The 20,114-nt window shown below is 38.5% G+C and overlaps 1 protein-coding gene and 1 long non-coding RNA gene across 6 annotated transcripts in view; one reads left to right on the top strand and one right to left on the bottom strand.

Moving 5' to 3' along the window:
- Window positions 1-18,988, top strand: part of TXNL4A (thioredoxin like 4A) — a 21,188-nt gene extending 2,200 nt beyond the window's left edge. For 2 of the 5 annotated variants that reach the window (XM_054985022.1, XM_054985023.1), the window contains exons 2-4: window positions 9,362-9,534; window positions 16,307-16,410; window positions 17,526-18,988. In XM_054985022.1, the coding sequence (XP_054840997.1) occupies window positions 9,382-9,534; window positions 16,307-16,410; window positions 17,526-17,697 (429 nt within the window). In that variant the 5' untranslated portion in view covers window positions 9,362-9,381 and the 3' untranslated portion in view covers window positions 17,698-18,988. Of the gene's footprint in view, window positions 1-55; window positions 195-9,361; window positions 9,535-12,174; window positions 12,244-14,000; window positions 14,080-16,306; window positions 16,411-17,525 lie in introns of those variants that run through there. The other 3 variants (XM_054985021.1, XM_054985024.1, XM_054985025.1) reach the window with 3 other exon arrangements.
- LOC129333398 (uncharacterized) lies at window positions 9,884-16,300 on the bottom strand. The gene is made up of 3 exons (XR_008597419.1): window positions 15,911-16,300; window positions 11,545-11,626; window positions 9,884-10,484 (listed from the first exon to the last, which is right to left on the bottom strand). It is a non-coding gene; the product is annotated as an uncharacterized LOC129333398 (long non-coding RNA).
- Window positions 18,989-20,114: the final 1,126 nt, after the last annotated feature.

A 20,114-nucleotide genomic window follows, 5' to 3' on the forward strand; every position in this document is an offset into this window, starting at 1 on the left:
GCCCTCACTTTCGACAGTCAAACGAGTTTCACTTCCTCCCGTGACGCTACTTGGCGGCGCCACTGGGGGTGTGTGTGGATTTTTTTTGTTTGTTTTAAACACTCACCCATCATCTATTTGGTTTGGTCCCAGGCGCGCACGTGGCTGCGGCGGTTTCTGCAAGGACCATTATAACGAATGTTGTTTTATCTTCGGTAAGTGCTGGGCCCTGACCTCGGTGCCCTAGGCTAGCCCGACCTCGAGGGATCGGGGAAGCTAAGCAAGGACGGCGCGGATGAGTACCTGGATGGGAGACCACCCAAGAAGACCAGGGTCGCTATGTAGAGGCAGGCAATAGCAAGCCCCCTCTGTTAGTCTCCTGCCTCGAAAACCCCAGCAGGGTCGCTATATGTCAGCTGCGACTTGACAGCACTTCACATACACAAGTGGTTAGGACCTTACAAGGGGAGGAGGAGTTATAGAAAAGGTTTCTTGCTTAGATCTGGGAAAATACAGTCAGGGTGGCGAGGGCAGGGCTAAGAAGGGAAAATGGAGAAGTGATGTGGTCGCTTGTAAAGGGCAGATAGGCATGGAGTAGAAACGTACATGCAGGTGATGGTTTGGGTAAACCCCAAAATCTATTTTCAGAGCTTGGACCTTTTCAGTAGAACATAGGTACATTGTTTTACGTTGTATAATCAGCACGGAGTCTCAGTGAGAAAGCTGGGCTATAGATGAGCAGGTCAGGGAGCATGTGTACTTTTTTGGGTCATTACCTGTAAATAACCCATATAAGTAAGATAATCCCTAATGTTATAATTGCTAAGTGCTGCTCAGTCATGTTGATGCAGGGTCCCTTGAGATGGCTTTCTTGTGTTTCCACTTACACAATAACTCTTGTGCTAGCTGACTTGTTCCATCAGATCCAACCCGATATTTATGGTAGGGGATTCTAACCGTTGTTCAACCGTTCAACAGCTTGAATGCATGAGATTTAAACCAAGGGCTGCTGATGTGTAGCTCAGTCTTCTGACTACAGCAACACACTATGTTTCTCCACAAGAAAGGTCCCCCAGTTTGGAAGCTGTGGTGTGCAGATGATCTTGAACCATGACTCGTCCGTGTTTGAATATTCCTATCTCCTTGTGTCTGCAGCTTTTTGTAATAGTGTGGTATAAGTAGTATTATCATCTTCATGCATGAATCCAAGAGGCGAAGAAGTTTGCAATAGCACCTGAAAGCAAATATTTATTTTGGGCACAGAACTTGAGCCACAATTCATTCTTTAATTATTAAGAAGCTGGAAGCCTTTGTTGTTTTTCTTCATAACACTTGACACGTGATTTAGGGATATAGTGGTAAAATAAAAATGGAGCACTCATAAATTACACTTCTAAAACCAGGATGGGGAATATGTTTTCTTTCCAAATGCCTGCTAAAAGTGGATAAGATTACTCACCAAGGACTGGTTACTGTAATGCATTTTATGTAATGTATTTAATTTAATTTGGAATTTATTTCTGCTTATTTTTAAAAATATTGTTGCTATGAGTTTAAATGCAGGCCTCTGAGGAAAGAAGGAGGGGCTGGATGGATGAATGGAGCGTGATCTGACTGGATGGCAGCAGTATCTCAGGGAGTGGAGTGAACAGCAGTGTTTAGTCAGAGAGCTGAGGAAAGAGGTTTTCAGTCAGTTTTTGGGTGGAGAAAGGCTATTCTAATCAAAACAGTGGAAGCCTGAAAGGAGTCTCATTCTGCCTATTTTAGAGAATTGCTGGTGTTCTGAGAAATTCTGTCTTAAGTCAGGCAATCTGTGGGTGTGCATGAGAGAAATAGTAAGTGTATATCTGAGTGGGACCTTAATCTATCTAGTTCAGGCAAGCTGTGTGGAAAGGCCTGAGTGAATCTATGTGGATTAGTGTTTATTCTGTTAGTGAAGACCTGTGTGGAAAATTTCTCTGTGTGACTTAAGTGTGTGAAAATACCTTGAAGAATATATAATTATACTTGAAACTGCCAAGCTTAAGAACTATTCCAAAACCAATATGCTTACCAAAGCTTGGCAGCCATCCTATTTATGTTCTTATAAATGAATTCTATTTTTAAGGGGGGAAATCCTTTTTTACCTCAGACCCACCCGCACATGTTGACCATTCTGTCAAACTACCATCTATAACAAGCCTTCATATGTTACCAGTTAAACTGAAGAAGTGAAAGGTAAAAGCCTTTGGAGGCAATGAGAACCTTTTGAGGGTGTCAGGAAGGCAACAATATGTAGGTCACACGAACCCCAAAGGGGAAGATGTTCTCACAGTATAAGGGTGGGTGAAGAATACCTGAAGCTCTGTGTGAATGGAAATAAAAGGAGTGTTTTTTTAAAAAATTTTTTATTGGAATTAGAAATATTTTGTCATTTATAACAATCAAATTACTTTAATATTCCAGTTCTAACCCCTCCCTTTCCCCCCCGTTTGTTGACTTCCAACAGTTTTCCAACCCTTTGTCTATTCTTCCCCTACTCATTTCAACTTATTTTGTCAATTAAACATATACTTTCACACTCTTCTAAGCTAGTCTATTATAACACAGTGCTAAGTCAATTTCCCTTCACTTATCAACTAACTAATACATTCCTGGCATATTATTCAATAGTAATAATACTGGTAATATTCTCAATATCCTGTACTCTAACTTATTCATTCTAATGTCATCAATATGGGACAAACAATTTATCCCTCCCTATACATAACTTGAGTACTCATAAGTGATGAATACATTTATAAGTCAACCAATTTAACTTATACTCTATATGTTACTCTTTACTTCCTCTTATATCTCTTATCTTTATAACATAAAGTCATTCAATTTGACTCGTATTCTACACATTTCTAAATATACCTATAAACACCATATACATTCGACATAAGTCAATCAATTTGACCCATGTTCTGCACATTTCTAAATATCGCTATAACCAAAAATACCTCCAGCATAAGTCAATCAATTTAACCTATATTCTATATGCTACTTCTCATTCCCCCCCTTCTTGTATTCATGAATTTTAATTCTGTTAATTCTCAATTACACCCCTATCTGCCAGCAACATAATTAATTAATTAATTTCTATTCTTATATATCACATAATAACTATTACTTAATACTGTATAGAATAATCAAATAGAATAATTGCTTAGTAATTCTTCTTTAACTCTCCTCCCCCCGGTATAGTCACTTCTCTCTTCTTTTGTTTTTCTTCAATAATTTTCAAACTGCCACAGTTCTCCTCCCACCTCCCATTTTTTCACCAAATATTGTTTCAGCTTCTCCCAATCTGTGTTATACTGTCCTGGATCAAGGTCTCTTAGTTTTCTTGTCAGTTTATCCATCTCCGCCATGTACAGCAATTTGTGAATCCAGTCCTCGATAGTTGGCACTTCTTGTACTTTCCACTTTTGCGCATACAAAAGTCTAGCCGCTGCTGTCATGTAAAAAAGCAATGTCCTATGTTGTGCTGGAATATCTTCCATTCCCAAGTTCAGTAGCAGGAGTTCTGGGTTCTTATTGACTTGAAACTGTAAAATCTCACTTATTACTCTTATTATTTCCCCCCAGTACTGCCTGACTACCTCACAAGTCCACCACATATGGTACAAAGATCCTTCATGCTTTTTACATTTCCAGCATTTATTAGACGTGTTCACATTCCCTAGCGCAATTTTCTTTGGTGTCAGGTACCAACGATAGATCATTTTATAGACATTCTCTTTAATGTAGTGCATGTCGTAATCTTCAAAGTATTTTTCCACAAATATTCCCAGGCCTCCATTGTTATTTCTTTATTAAAATTTATAGCCCACTTCACCATTTGCACCTTAACTACCTCTTCTTCAGTATACTATTTTAACAACACTTTATAGACCTTTGAAATTTCCTTTTTGTCTTCTTGTAAAATTACTTCCTCCAAGTCCGAGTTCTCCATTCTTATCCCTCCCTTGGCACAATCCGATTTATAAAGGTCTCTGAGCTGTCTATATTGAAACCAGTCATAATTTGGAGACAACTCTTCTTGCGTCTTTATTCTTAATTTAGAAAATTCTATTCGTGTTATCTCCTTATACGTTAAACACTGTTGTTCATTATCAACAGTTCTCGGATCTATCGCTTCATAAGGAACCACCCAGGAGGGAATTCCTTCTTGTAGGTAATCTCTGTACTTTTTCCATATTGTGAAGAGGCTTCTCCGAATGTAATGGTGTAAAAACATAGAGTCCGCTTTTACTTTATCATACCATAAGTATGCATGCCATCCAAATATTTTTTTGTATCCCTCTAAGGCCAGCAATTTGCGATTTTTAAGCATCATCCAGTCCTTCAGCCAAACCAAGCAGATTGCCTCATAGTAAAGTCTTAGGTTGGGCAGTTGCATTCCGCCTCTCTCTTTCGCATCCTGTAACACTTTCATTTTCACTCGAGGCTTTTTGCCTCAAAACAAAGTCCGATATCTTTCTCTGCCATTTCTCAAACTGCTTGGAATCCCGAATAACTGGTATTGTCTGTAACAAAAACATCACTCTTGGCAGCACATTCATCTTGACTGCTGCAATTCTTCCCAACCATGACAAATTCAATCTATTCCATTTAATCAAGTCTCGCTCTGTTTGAGTCCACAATTTCTCATAATTGTTCTTGAATAGATCTATATTCTTTGCAGTCAGTTCAATTCCCAAATATTTCACCTTATTTGTTACTTCACAGTCTGTTATTTCCATAAGTTGCTGTTGTTTTTGTTTAGTCATATTTTTACACAGTATCTTTGACTTCTTTTTGTTTACAAAAAAACCTGCCAAATCTCCAAATTCTGTGATTTTTTCTATTACCCTTGGCATGTTTTCAATTGGATCTTCCACAATTAACATTATATCGTCTGCAAATGCTCTGACCTTATAGGAAAAGTCTTTTATCTTTATTCCACGGATTGCATTATCTTCTCGGATCTGTATCATCAAAATTTCCAAAACCATTATAAACAACAGTGGAGACAACGGGCAACCTTGTCTTGTACCTTTGCCTATAGTCAATTTCTTAGTCACCTCGTCATTCACCACAATTGCTGCACTCTGGTCTCTGTAAATTTCTTTTACTGCTCTGATAAATCTTTCTCCCAACTGTAGCTGTTCCATAGTGGCGAACATAAAATCCCAGTTCAAATTGTCAAATGCTTTATCAGCGTCCACAAAGAAGAACCAACCTCCTTATCACAACGCCTATCATAATATTCAATAGCATTTATAACTGTCCTTAAATTGTCTCTGATTTGTCTATTCGGTAAAAAACCAGCTTGTTCTTCCCCAATAACTTCGGATAGCCATCCCTTTGCTCTTTCCGCTAAGATCTTCGCAAAGATCTTATAGTCATTGTTAAGTAAGGAAATAGGTCTGTAATTTTTGACGTTAGTCAAGTCCTGTCCTTCTTTAGGGATCAATGATATATTAGCTTCACTCCAAGTATCTGGAATTCTTTGGTCTCTCATAACACCATTGATCACTTCTTTTAGGAATGACACCAGTTCATTGACCATTACCTTATAAAATTTAGCTGTGAGTCCATCAGGCCCTGGCGCCTTACCCAGATTTGTTGACTGTATTGCCTTCCTTATCTCTTCCTCTGTCACTTCACTATTCAATTTATTTCTCCAATCTTCCGAGATCACTGGGAGCCTCATTTTCCCCAGATATGTCGCTATTGAATATTCACCTCTTTTTTATTATACAATTTAGCGTAAAATTTGTAGAAGGCAGTCTGTAGAATAGCAGTCTGTTCCAGATATACTTTATTATCCTCACATATTTTATTTATTGTCTTCTTCTCCTTTCTCTTCTTCAATTGCCATGCCAAATATTTCCCAGGTTTATTTGCTCCTTCAAACGACTTTTGATTCATTCTCTTCAGATTCCATACCAGTTCTTTATTATTCATTGCTGTCAACTGTTCTTGTAAAATTTTAATGTCTTGGTAAACTTTCTTCTTCCCTGGTCTTTTCTTTAGTAGTATTTCTTTGGCTTTTATTTTCTCTGTAATCTCCTGTCTCTTCTCCTCTTGTTTTTTCCTGGCTCTTCCGTTTAAGTCCATTAGTATGCCTCTAATTACTGCCTTATAGGTATCCCATACCTTGTTGGTTGGTACTTCTCGATTCATGTTGTATTGTATGAAGAACTTAGTTTCCCTTCTCAACATCTCCAAGTTTTCTCCCTCTTGCAACAAGTCCTCATTTATTCTCCATCCTTTCCTCTTAGTTCTTTTCCCAAACTTCCACATAATTGGATTGTGATCTGAGCCTACCATAGGCATTATTTCCACCTCTTTAGTCCATAACACTAAGTCCTTTGAGGCCCAGATCATGTCGATTCGTGATAAAGTAGAGTGTCTTGCGGAGAAAAATGTGAATTGTCTGCCCTTGGGATTCTGTATTCTCCATACATCTTCCAAAGTTTCCTGCTGCATTAATGCAAAAAAAGTTTTTGGTAGTAGTCCTCTTTTCTTTTGTGCAGTTGCTGATTTCTTGTCCTGCTCCAAATTTGTAACTCCATTGAAGTCTCCTGCAAGAATGATCTGGTCGTAAGAAAGTTCATCTAATTGCTTCCTCAAATCCTCAAAGAAGCTTTCTTTTGCTCCATTAGGTGCATAGATTCCAATCACCAGCACTTTCTTTAAATTCCATGTACATTCCACCGCTAAAAATCTGGCTTCTAGGTCCTTAAACACTAACTTTGGTTGCAGCTCCTCTCTAATATACAAGACCACTCCCCTTTTTTTCTTTTTTGTGGCCGCTGCAAAATGAGTGCCCAATTTGCTCAGTTTTAGATATTTTACATCCTGTTTTCTAATATGAGTCTCTTGTAAACAAACAATATCACATTTCTGTTTTAATAGCCAGTGAAAAGTACTTTTTCTCTTATTGGGTGAATTAAGTCCATTTACATTCCAAGATATAACCTTACATTCCATATTCATAGCCTTGTTGCTGGTAAGTCCTTTTCATTGCCCCTCATAAACTTTTCCATTTCAAATTCAGATCTGATGCGCTTTTTCACTCCTCCAAACTCAAATGCCAGTCCTTCCGGTAATTCCCATCTATACCTTATTTTCATGTCCTTCAAAATTTGGACTAAGGCTTTATATTTTTTCCGATCAAGCAACACCGATCTAGGTAACTCCTTCATAATAATCACCGTCTTGCCATCAACCTCCAATGGGTCTTGGAATTGCTTGCTCACAATCATTTCTTTCATATTTCTGGTTGTAAATTGCACAATCACGTCTCTTGGTAACTTCCTCTGGGTCGCCAATCTTGAGTTTATACGATACACCACATCTAGGATAGCCACGATTTCTTCTTCTTCCTTCCCCAGGTATCCAGCTAACACTTCAGCAACTTGCTCTTGAGCTGTCTTTCCCTCCATCTCCGGCAAACCGTGAAACCTTAGCTGCTTTTCCATATACTTGCTCTCCGCAATAGCCATTCTGCCCCTCATCGTCCTCATATCTATCTGTTGCGTGTCTGAGAGATTCTCCATCACCTTCTCCACCACGTTAACTTTTTGCTGTGTTGCTTCCATTCCCTTTTTCATTTCTGCCAGTTCACTTTTAACTGTCTCTTTAACTTCTTTGATCTCTTTCACCAGCTCCTGCTGGACCTTTAACATTTCCGAAAATCTTTTGTCTAAATTTTCTATAGCCGTCTGCCACTCTTTTTTCGACATCGTGGGGCTTGACTTGCCTCGCTCCCACGAATCTGCTCGTTTCCTTAACTCCGTGGCGCTTGGCTAAGTGTCCCTTTAATTTAATTTAATTCAAATGTCCCGGTTTCAAAAGGGAAAAAAAGCACTTACAAAATCCAAAATGCCGGGCGTCTTTTCTCTGTGGTTTTTCTATATTTTTGTAATCCAATATGGCATACTTCCTCTTCTGCTGAAGCCCGTGCCCTTCCCTCTTCAAAGATGGCAATTGCCCTCTTCCTGTCTGCCTTAGGGCCGTCTCTCTCCAGCAGCTCTATCACAATTACGTACTTCCTGTTTCCCGTCTCCTCACAGCAGCTCTCGCGATGGTAGAAGCTTTCTCACAGTCTATTATCTCCTCACAACCACAGGTATGAACAACAATCCTCCAATTTCTCTAATTACTTCTTTTAGCTTAGTCCTTTTACTAATCTGTTTCTTGCCGAGTCTTCCTCTACTTTTAATCAAACTGTTGCAGTTTAAAAGTCCCCTTTAATGCTTCTTTACTTCAAGTAATTCATCCCGTTTCAAGAGATAGTGATCTTTACCTTTTCAAAAGTCTTTCTGAGTTGTAATCACTGCTTCAAACTCAGGTTCTCTTTCACCTTCTTTCCTCCTGTTGATGCTTGGGCATGTAGATCTTATGCCAGCCGTCACTGGCGCCAGAACTGCCACAGAGATATAGGCCGACCTGTCTTAGGGTGGGACCTCAAGGGACGGGGGAGAGTCTGTTGCGCAGAACCCCCCCTCGCCCGAGATCAACGCGCCCTGAGGTACTTGAGCGTTCAAAGCCTGTTCTCCGCCTGAGAACAGGGGACCGCGGGCTTGTTTGCCCCCGCCGGTCACTAAAAACGGCAGCCCGGTCAGCTCTGCTCCCAGAGCTGTGTTAGACCTCTATGGATCCCAAACAGGAAGTCGGAAATAAAAGGAGTGTTGTCTGGGACCAGGGTCCTCATGAGGACCTCATAAGGTAAAGTAAGGAGGAGCTGAACTAAAGGTCTAAAGGCAAAGGTTTAAAAACAAGCAAATCATTACAGTTACTCTTTAAACACTTTAAAACACCACTAAAATGGTGGGCACTTCTAACAACTGTGTAAAAATGATCTCTGTCAGTTTGGTATACATCATCTATTGTATATGCAGGACTGAAAGTAGGAAATCAGTGTTGAAGTGCATATTTGATATTTTATGAGTGATGTAAGAGTTTTGTGCTGGTAGACCTTCCTGCATCCCAAAGTAATATTAAATGCTTGTGGCCTTTATTAGGGTCTTTAGGACAAGATGTAGACTAGGGATTTCTGAGATTGTCATGGGATAAGCAGAAAATAGTCTTTGGCTTTGAAAAATAATACTATTCTAGAAAAGTTATATTATTGATTATATTTATTAATAGTATTTAATGAACAGATACTCTCATTTTCTACAACAGAGGGCAATTCTAAGTCTGTAAAATTTCTTGTATGGCAGTCAGCATCTCTAGGGTTGGCCCTATACAATGTGTATTCATTTGTTTATGTGAAATAAAACACAAACAAGGAAATCTTGCCTTGATTTTTTTAAAGAATTATCCAGATTATGAATTCTTGAATGCTTCTTTTCTTTAACAGGTCTTATATAAGTTTTGAAAATGTCGTATATGCTTCCCCATTTACACAATGGCTGGCAAGTAGACCAGGCCATTCTTTCAGAAGAAGACCGTGTGGTGGTCATTCGCTTTGGGCATGACTGGGATCCTACTTGTATGAAAATGGATGAAGTTTTGTACAGCATTGCTGAAAAGGTACATTGTTTTACTGATATTGATGGATAAACTGTTTTAATGTTGTTTGAATTGTATACATTCAAATAATGTTCTAAACCCAGCACACAAACATAAAGGTAGGTTTTGCTTTCTAGATATTCTATTTAATTTTTTAAGCTAATGCTATATATTGCAGCTACTCAGTTGGTTCTGGGAAAGTTTCAGCGCGCAGACATTAGAGATTCTAGTTTTCAATGAGTTCTACTCACAGTTCATATCAGTGCAGACATGGTTCAAACAGAGTAAATACTTTTATTCATTAGCCAAATCCATTCAATACTTGCAGTAAAAAAGGATGGATTCCTCCATCCCTCGTTGGGGAGAATTAATTAGTGAGACAAAGGCAGGGAAAGGGTCAATAAAAGGCTCATATGTCCCATGCATCCCAAAGTGAAGATGGGCAGAAAGGAGTATCTGACTACAATCCCCATAAGTCTGTTCTTAAAGGCACAAACCCTATTCCCTATTGATTTCTGTTGCCAATACATAGGCATTTCTATTCTGCTGTAACAGCACACTCCTTGTCTGGAATCTTGTGGATTCCACTCTTGCATGCAAGGCTAGTGAAGTACCATAACTAGTCTAAACATATTCATAACTAAGCATATAAGGCATGCTACACTATGAACTACAAAGTAAGTAACTGTGGCATGCAAACTTGGGCTTCAGTCTTCCAGGTTGGTCTTCAGTACAAGCAGGACCATCTTGGTGATTGGTCAGTAGCTTACCAACTCCAGATCTTGGAAAATGCTAGTGCTCTAGACCCTTTCCAATCTGGATTCAGATCAGGGTATGGGGCCAAGACAGCACTGGTAGCGTTAGTGGATGATCTCCGGCTAAATGTAGACAAAGGCCATGCTTCCTTATTGTTCCTCCTGTATCTGTCTGCAGCGTTTGACACAGTAGATCATGCCATCCTGTTGAGGCATCTAGAGACAGAAGTGGGCATCAAAAGATGTGGCTTGGACTGGTTTAAATCGTTTCTCATGGGATGTACTCAAAGGGCTGCTGCTGGAGATCAGCTGTCTTCAGAATAGGAGCTATCTTGCGGGGTTCTGCAGGGCGCAATCTTATCTCCCATGTTATTCAACCCTTATGTAAAGCCTTTAGGAGAACTCATTCGCAGCTATGGAGTTGGATGTCACCAATGTGCAGATGAGACCCAACTCTGTATCTCGTTATCCATGTCCCCTCAGGATGCATTAGAAATCTTGGTTTGCTTCCTGACAGCTATAGTGAAATGGCTAAAAATGAACAAATTGAAATTGATCCCAGACAGGATGGAAGTGATGATTGTTGGGAAGGCAGAGATATTGAAGGACATTGTACTCCCCACTTTCGATGGAGTTTATCTGACCCTCGCAGACGCAGTTAAGAGCCTAGGGGTTAGACTGGATCCAGTGCTGCTCCTAGAAAAACAAGGCAGCTGCAAAAAACACCTTTTACAACCTCACTCTAGCCTGGAAGATGGCTTCTTACCTCGACATGGCCGATCTAGCCACCTGGATCCATGCTACAGTAACATCAAGACTTGACTATTGTAATGTACTATACATAGGTCTCCCATCCAAATTAACTAGGAGACTCCAATTGATGCAAAATGCTGCAGTGCGACTGCTATCTGGAGCGAGCAGGAGCGTGAACGTCACCCCCATTCTCCAGTCACTCCATTGGCTACCTATCTGCTACCGTGCTCAGTTCAAGGTATTGGTTATTACATACAAAGCTCTTCACAGCCTTGGCCCGGCATACCTACAGGACCACTTCCCTCCCTATGTTCCTCCATGGTAGTTTCGCTCATATGAACAAGGTCTCCTGCAGGTGCCAGCCTGCCCTATGGCATTGTTTATGGAAATGTCCTTTAAATTGACTGTACTAATCTCACACTGTAATACGCCTTGAGTCTCAGTGAGAAAGGTGGACTATAAATGACATAAATAAAATAAAAATATAAATTAATACAGGACATTTCAGACACGAGATACTTACTTTATACTTTAAGGACTCTTCTGGGAATACAAGTCAATTCAGTTTTAACTTGGTTGGCCTTTACCCACTGCGGTCTCTGTTTCTGTAAATTATGCAATTTCCTGATGAAAAAATAATGTAAATATTGTTCTGGTATAGCCACAGCATGTGATTTAATCAATTTTGCATAGGCTTTTACCAATGCAGAAGCCAGAAAAACTTAAGAGCATATTAGCAAGAAGGAAATTAAATTTTGTAGATTTCATTAGTATCCATGATTTAAATTAATCCTATACATTGAGATAAAGTGCAATAAAACAAATAGTATAACAATCTTGACTGATTCTGCAGACACTAAACCACAAGTTGTGCGGAACATTTCTACCCTCCCATACAGAAGTGGCCATTAACTGATTTCTGGGCATACTAAAGGATTGCAAGCTTTCCCAATAAATAAAAATGAATTAACTAACTAGTAGTGGGTTATATACCAAGGTAAGTAAACCAAGGCAAAATTCATGGTATGCCCTCATTATCAAATTTGTATCTAACTGATGGCTTTTGAGCTTATACAGTTATTGTTGCTTGTAGTGAGCTATTCTTCTGTTTTCTTCCAATGTCAGCTTACCTGCTGAGTGCCTTTCCTTGCCTGCTGAGACAGCCCTGCATTGCTGCAGAACATTCTGGGGCATATTTTAGAAACTGCAGCCATTTCAAATGGTAGGACTTTTGAGTCTTGCTGATGCTGTGTAAAACCGAAGTTGCATCCTGAGATACACTTAAAATTTGTACACAGCAGTAACAAGCTATTATATAGCTAATTGGCTATTGTTGATTTTCTCATTGAGATCTAGAAACATCTGATACATTTCCAAGAAACTCTTGGAACAGTTTGAAAATAACTGAAAAGAGGATTCATTTGCAAGTGTAATACTAGTGTAATACTAGTTCGATAGGTGAAGAAAGGCATGGCATTATTTTAAAGCAGCTGATATACTACAGTTGGACTATTAGGTCAACTTGAAATGCTTAAGTCTTGTGTCTAATTTGACGTGTATCAAATAATAAATAGCATAGGAGAGCATGGATCAGTTCAGTCATGCTGAAATTAGATAGTACACAACTGACTTTGATTAGCTATTTATTGGCTAGTTCAGATCAGAGATGTACAAGGGGCTTGGTAATGTACCCAGGGAAAGGCAGTAGTGCTGATATTATCATTAAGTTATGGAGATATTTCCTTTCCTTTATTTGGTTTCAGTATAAAATAAAGGCAGATAGGGGCTGGATCCTTAGTCTCCTTCCTACTTGTTGGAGTCATGTGTGCTTGTGAGGAGGAGAAGAGCCATTTTCACTCATCCCGCCCCCCGCCCCCCCCCACCTTCTCACTGCAGCTCTCCCGCTTCAACCCCTATGATGTTCCTGAGGGGAACATCCTTCAGATGCAAAATGATTGCAACCTGGTGTAGGGGGAATGACATTTTCTGCAGTGCAGCTCCACTTGGGCATATTTCTATGAGATTTTTAGCAACCTGGGAATGTGTGTGTATGACTTCAGAATGTTTTATAAAATCCATAAAACTAAACAATCAACTGACAAATTAAAAATGAGTTAAAGCAATCGATCTTGATTGCCACAAGGTGTCAGAAAACAAAAATACAACCCAAGATGTAAACCAGTCAATTGTATTACACCAAAGCTGTGGTGAAACTAAATAGAATAATTAAACAGGCAGCACCACTTGGCAAATGGGATAGTCATCTCCTGGTGTCCAAATGATAATAAATATAGCACCATTATAAGATTCGAAGGGAACGAATTCTTCAACTAACATATATACTGAGAAAAGCCCTGGTAGCCTCTCATTTTACCTCCAGTGCAGTACCAGTGTTCCTTAAGATTACACTGGTCATAGGCCATTTAGGTTTTCAACACCACCACTTCAAATTTTGCCTGAAAACAAATTGGAAGCCAGTGAGATATTTAAGTACAGGTGAAAGATGCTTGCTGGGATGAATCCAGTTTGACAACCTGGCTAGTACTGGTTGAAATTTTTAAAGACTTTTCAAAGAAAGTCTATGACAGGACTTGACTAAGACATGGAAAAGTGTGACAAGACCATCCCTTTAGAAATCACATGTTAAAGGCAATCTGAAATGGCTTCTGGTGTTGCTTTTTTAACCTATACAAGAGAATTTGATTATTTAGACTTTAAATACATTCAAGTAATACAGTTGAAGTATAATAGCTATTACATATTCTGACCATCCAAAAGACATTACCACTTTTGAGATGAGGGGGAAATTCTTGAACATTGTTTTTCATAACTATTTCCTTGCCAGTCAAAGGACAGAGCATTCTTGGAAATTCAGTTGTAGGCAGTCATAAGAGTTCTAGTAATTTGGCAGACATATTGGCACATAATGAGGGGGAAAAAGAGCAATATAACTTTGTATTTAAACATCTCCCTCTGCAGAAATAGCAGATTAAAGAGGGTGATCGTTCGTCATCCTCTTGCTTACGAGTCCCGTTTGGATATCGCTGCCATATAAAGAGTGAGTAAATGGTTCTCATTTTACCATGTATTCATAGTAGAACACTACACTTATCTGTTGTCATGCTGCCGTTGGAAAACAGACATTAAAGTTGCCAGTTTCCATACTGGTAATATTTCCTCCATAGAAATTTCAGTGGGGACAGCTCTTCCCTGCTCCCCCCAAATGTTCGGTATGTGCCACCCTTTCATCTGCTGCCATTGGTGTTCTTACTCCGATGCAGTATGTTTATTGTCTCATATGAGATTGACATCCTGAGTTGTAAAGGTGACAAAGTTTGAAGCAAGATTGACATTTTATCAGGCTCAGTAATAAATATTTGCCAATATGCGCTGCTAAAGGGAAGCTAGGGTGTGTTTTCATGTTGTGCTGATTCACTTATTTTAGTCTATTTGTTCCTACATCAGAAATTCCTTAGGAGTTGTATATTCATCTCTCCTTTGACACTTGATTTTCAAGGAACAGTTTCTGATTCATTAGATGTGTGATCCTAAAAGCTGGAGCGGTCAAGAGCCCTGGCATTTTTAAATGCGCAGTGTTCAAAATTCAGATCAGATCCTTGAGATAGGGAAACTGTTCTCTTCCATCCCTCCTTCCTTGGTCTTTTTGCATTTATGGTACATTGTCATTTTAAGAATGTTAATGCTGACACAAGGGTAAATATTTTAAATAGATTTTCAGAATTCTTATGAAGACCTATAGATGGTTTACAAGTATCTCCTAGACTACATTATGGTTTTAACTGTATAAATTAACTTTAATGTGTTTTAATATGCTGTAATCCTCCCTGAGCCCTTCGTGGGGAAGGCGGAATAGTAATTTAAATAACTAAATAATAAATAAATACACGTTGCTCAGTATGTGATGAAGTATACTCAAAACAAATATTTATAAATGCATATAGTTTGATGGACTTAAGGTATATTTTAGTGCAAGCCCTGAGAAATTTTGTTTGGCTTTATGAGCCCCCCCCCCAAATGGAGGGGGGCTCATACATTTTTCAGCCTATTATTATTTTTAACTTATTACCTATTATTATTATTAACTTATTTTTCAGCCTTCAGGATTTTATATTTAAATGACCAAACTTTGCTACCACAAACCCTAATCCTAAACTCTTGTTTGTCAGTTTTTAAAAAAGCTAGAACAAAAGTGTTGTAGTGTATAAATAAATTGGCATTAACATTGGTTGTCACCACAACAAAAAAGCAAATCTCTATCTGTCACCTAAATAAGCTTTGTACTTTTACTGAGAATCACCAAGATACACTTATAATAAATGACTTATGAAAATACTAGGAACAACAATGAAATTTCTAGGCACCATAGCACCTGGGATTTGTCAAGCCTCTTTTAGTGTAATATTTGTCCAGTCTTCTGTTTCTTGAATAGTTAATCAAGCTAATAAAAACATATTTTGCAGGTATTTTATAAGAAATGTTTACATTCTATAAATGCCTCATTACAAATGAATTTCTGAAACAGAAATGGTGAGGAAGTAACATTGTACCAATAGACTTAATACCACATCTTGCTCTTCTTCCCCATCTCTGTAAATGCTTGAATAATCAGTTGCTAATTACATTACTCATTTACTATGTAGAACAATGTATTTTGACAAATTATGTCCCCCCAAGGTCACACTGATCATTGCTATTGTAAGATGATCTATTGCATTGCACATATGGTATAAGCCAGTGCCAGACATTGCTAGTTTAGCAGAATGAGCAATCTAGTAGAAATATTTGGCAGTTATGCAAAGTTGCAGCATCATGCAGTAAAGGGCAGTGTAAGGGACAGATGGATGCCTTACCTAAGTGGTGGTACCTACCTCCAACAGGTTATTGAAGAAATTTAGCTGTTCAGCCTGTAACCTTTAGCAAGGGTGGCTGGACATAGAGAGGAAGGGGGATCTAACTTGGTAGAGTTCTGCTGCATTGGGATTACTTAAGAAGGGCTGCACAGGGTTGAAAACTAAATTCTGACAATCATTGGAGAGAACGGAAATAAAACTTTATTGCTCCCTTGAAATGCAACAAACAACATATAAAGTTTCATTTTGGATATGTTTCTAGAACATAGGCCTTATGTAACATATCACTTGTCTCCTTTTGGAAATTAGACTGTGTGTTTCTATTTTTGTGAAGCTAACAATGCTGCCAAAATGATTTTGCTGATCATGAATGCTTAGTATCATACTCTGCTCTAAATATATTTTGTTCAATAGGTGAAAAATTTTGCTGTTATCTATCTTGTGGATATCACAGAAGTGCCAGACTTCAACAAGATGTATGAACTGTATGATCCCTGTACTGTCATGTTTTTCTTCAGGTATATTTTATTCCTATGTTTCACTGTAACTTACACATTCTCCACTGATAACCTGTGCATACATTATTACTCAGTAACATCCCTACTATTCTCTTGTAATCTGAGTCTGATTCTTTACTCTTGCCATCCATTCAGTTAAGAAGCTTCAGCCTTCAAAACTAAGAGTAACCCTTAGTTACTATAAGGTGGGTCACCTGTGGCATTGTGAACAATTTGCATTGCTGTCTCCTGTATTAGTGAGGAATACCAAGGGAGCCTGCTGATTTGAACTACATGAGTTGGGAAACTGGATCCAGGCAGTTGGCATAAGCTACAGCGGTGCTACAGCTGAAGCTGTTGTGAAAGGCAAACCCATTTGGCGGTGCCTTACTTGCCAGTACATCTCCAGCTGTTTTCTTGGTATAATTTTTGGGTCAGCTCCTGTGGGCTAAAAATAGCCATAAAAATGCTGTAGCAGTGAGTTTAGGAGGAATCATGCCTCTCCCTCTATGTAAAGTCTCTTGTTAGGTACAACTGATATCTGGGCAGGAACCCCAGAAGTGATGCAGATACTGCACTAGCAGTTCTACAATGGTCTTGGGGATGAGCTGTCTCTGCATGCAAGCAATTGGACCATTACAAATGATCTTATGAGCCACCACCTTGGAGCCACAGTTCCTAGGATAGGTTGGAAAGCTATTAACATCGCAACCTTGCAATGCATTGCGTGCAATAAATGCACGCATATTAGCTTCTTCTTACCACTCAAGTTTGCTTTATCCAGGCGTGAGAACTTTTAAATTTGCTTGCTATTTTTGTATATTTTATATTTGGATATAGAATTGTATATAGAAAATATTCAAATTGCTGTCTGTATGATATTTTAATTACTAGTAGCTATCTCTTTGTGATAATCTTCATAATTTGAAAAAAGAATTATGATTAAAATAAACCACCGAGGCTGTAATTCTGATTTAAGATCTAGTCTAAAGCTTTAGTATCAAAGATGATCTACATGACTGTTATGCTCAAACTATGCAAATGCACAAAGATATTAATTACATGGAATATATATTAACTTAATAAAGAAATAGATCATGTATTGATGTAGATTTCCCATTTTTCTTTTCTTAAAGGAACAAGCACATAATGATTGATTTAGGCACAGGCAACAACAACAAAATTAACTGGGCGATGGAAGACAAGCAAGAGATGATTGACATCATAGAAACAGTTTATAGAGGTGCTCGTAAAGGTAGAGGTCTTGTTGTGTCACCCAAAGACTATTCAACCAAATATAGATATTAATGTTTTGGATGCTGCATTATAGTGTGTCATCATCTGAAGTTTTATAAAATCAATGTTTGTATATAATGTATTTGCTTGTTTCATTGTGAATTTATTTGAATTTACATAAATATTTTCATGCACAAATGCTGTATGCTGTCTTATTTCAGAAATAAGGTAAGATGTTCACACTTTTACACATAAGAATTTTATATGTTTCCACCCAGAACATTACATGTAATTCTGTTCATTGTAAGTAAAGATCAACTGTGGGGAGCTGAGACATAATGGTAACATGACAGTAGAAAGTATGTTTGAACAAAATATAAAAATCATCATCAGTGTATCTAGTACTTGAGATCTTTCTACAAACCTGGGGGACAAGCATCCAGGTTTTTGGAAAGATCCTAAAAGTTAGGGGGAATTGGGAGAAGGGAGGTTTGTGTCCTCTCACATTGCTAGTCCACAACGAACCAACCCAGAGAGAAGAGATAGGCAATGAGCTACTCAAAACGGAACCAGGGACAGTGAGGTAAACAGGAAAGGAGGGTGAAATAATGGGAGTATGTGACTGGAATGCAGCACAAAGGGGTTAGCTGTGTTAAAATGGAAGGACATTTAAGGACCTAGGAGGGAATGAAAGCAGAGCAGGGAGACTGGAATCATACTTTGCCTGTCTTGCTGATTTGAGATCTGGTATATAAACATTGATAGTGATTGACAGATGATTGGATAGAAGCCAGCTACGGAACTGAGGGCTCAGGAAACCACTCTTACTGATCTCAGTTCCCCTTGGGGTGAAGGGGAATACTCACTATTGGCTGTATCTTGGGGTTCCTTTTGGTATTGGTCCAAACTTAAATCCTGCCAGTTATTGATGGACTGTAGATAGATCCCAATTGATGTAGCAGAGGCAGAGTACTGCAAATGGCTTACACTCATAATCATTGGCTATTGTGGTTGACCAGGAATGTTAAAATATGCATGAAAAGTATACATAGGAAGGTGATATTGACATAGATATGTTGAACGGTATCGGAGATGATAAAATACACCTTTCTTGAGTTAATTACAGAGTTCCTAGGACCTACCTCCTTTATGGAGTTGTACTGCCTTTTGAGGATGCACCCTACAAAACCAGGGTCAGGTATTGCTGACAAAAGACATGAGTGAATGTGAATGCTTCAAGGCTTTTGATCCTGACTGTATCAGTCCACAGAGGTGGAAGAGATGTTTTTCCTGTCTTGAGTTTATGGAGGTCAAAAGTTCTCAGAGGACTGTATTTCCCCTACTGTTGATATCAACAATCTGAAGGTTGTATACAAGTTGTTGCCCCATATTTCTGATTCCAGTGAACCTATAGTTAGTATAAGTAGGAGATACCTGGGTCCCCTAACATTCTGTTTAAGTATATAATGCAGCATTCCCTTCTCTTCCATGGTACTTCCGTTGAGAGTGTTGCTACACTGCTGGACATGTTGCATGTTATTGCTCCATTTTGCACAATCATGTGGGTTACCTTGATCCAGTCTTTCTTCAAGTTCTCACATACAGACTACTCTTGGCAGAAGTGGTGGTGCATGTGAAACCGCCTGGGGAAAGAGCAGATTACTGAATGTTTCAAGGCACAGAGAAGAGTGTAGTGTGCATCTCAACTACAGCATTCAATCAGCAAAGCAGCATCGTATCTGAAACCAAAACTATGTGGAGGATGAATGGGACGTTTACCCTAGATTCCAGTGGACTCCACCCTGATCTGGGCGAGGATTGCAGAATTAGTCTGTTAACTTGCAAGACATAAAGTACTATTCCTCAATAAGTTTAGTTGTAAGTCACACTTGAATCAATTAAACAATATTAAATCAATATGCTTAGGAGTGCTGTAGGAGCTTCAGATGCTTTGGTTCCTTTGAATCATAATTCCTTGTAAAGTATAATGTTCAGTGTATAGCTTCAGATGTCGTCTTACTATTTTATCTCTTTCTGCCCCTCTGAAAATGGGTGCAAGCTTGAGCTGATAACAGAATTTAAATCATATTTAAATCAAAGATTTATATCAACTGTGCCAGGTTAATCTACAAATTTTATTCTGTGTGTCCTTTTTAAAAAGGTAGTTCATCATTAGCTTAAGTTTTAAGGTAGATTTTTTTGAAGTAAGAATTGTATGAACAACTTAAACTGCTTTTTGCATATTAATATTACAATTATACACTAGGATCAAAGTTGTTCATAAATTAATCCTCCTTTTGTGTCATGTTAAATTCAGGTAATCAGTTCAACTCCTTTCTTGGCTCCATATCTTTACTTTGTTTTGGCTCTTTGGGAAATACTTTAGAATGTCAGTTTTAAAATGTCTTTCACAAGAAAGATTTAATAAAAAAACATGTTGAACTGCTAATTGATTGGAGAAACCAAACAGGTTTCCTTCAAACAAGTAC

This window comes from Eublepharis macularius, chromosome 7 (assembly GCF_028583425.1).
Source record: "Eublepharis macularius isolate TG4126 chromosome 7, MPM_Emac_v1.0, whole genome shotgun sequence".
Classification (NCBI taxonomy): Eukaryota; Metazoa; Chordata; class Lepidosauria; order Squamata; family Eublepharidae; genus Eublepharis; species Eublepharis macularius.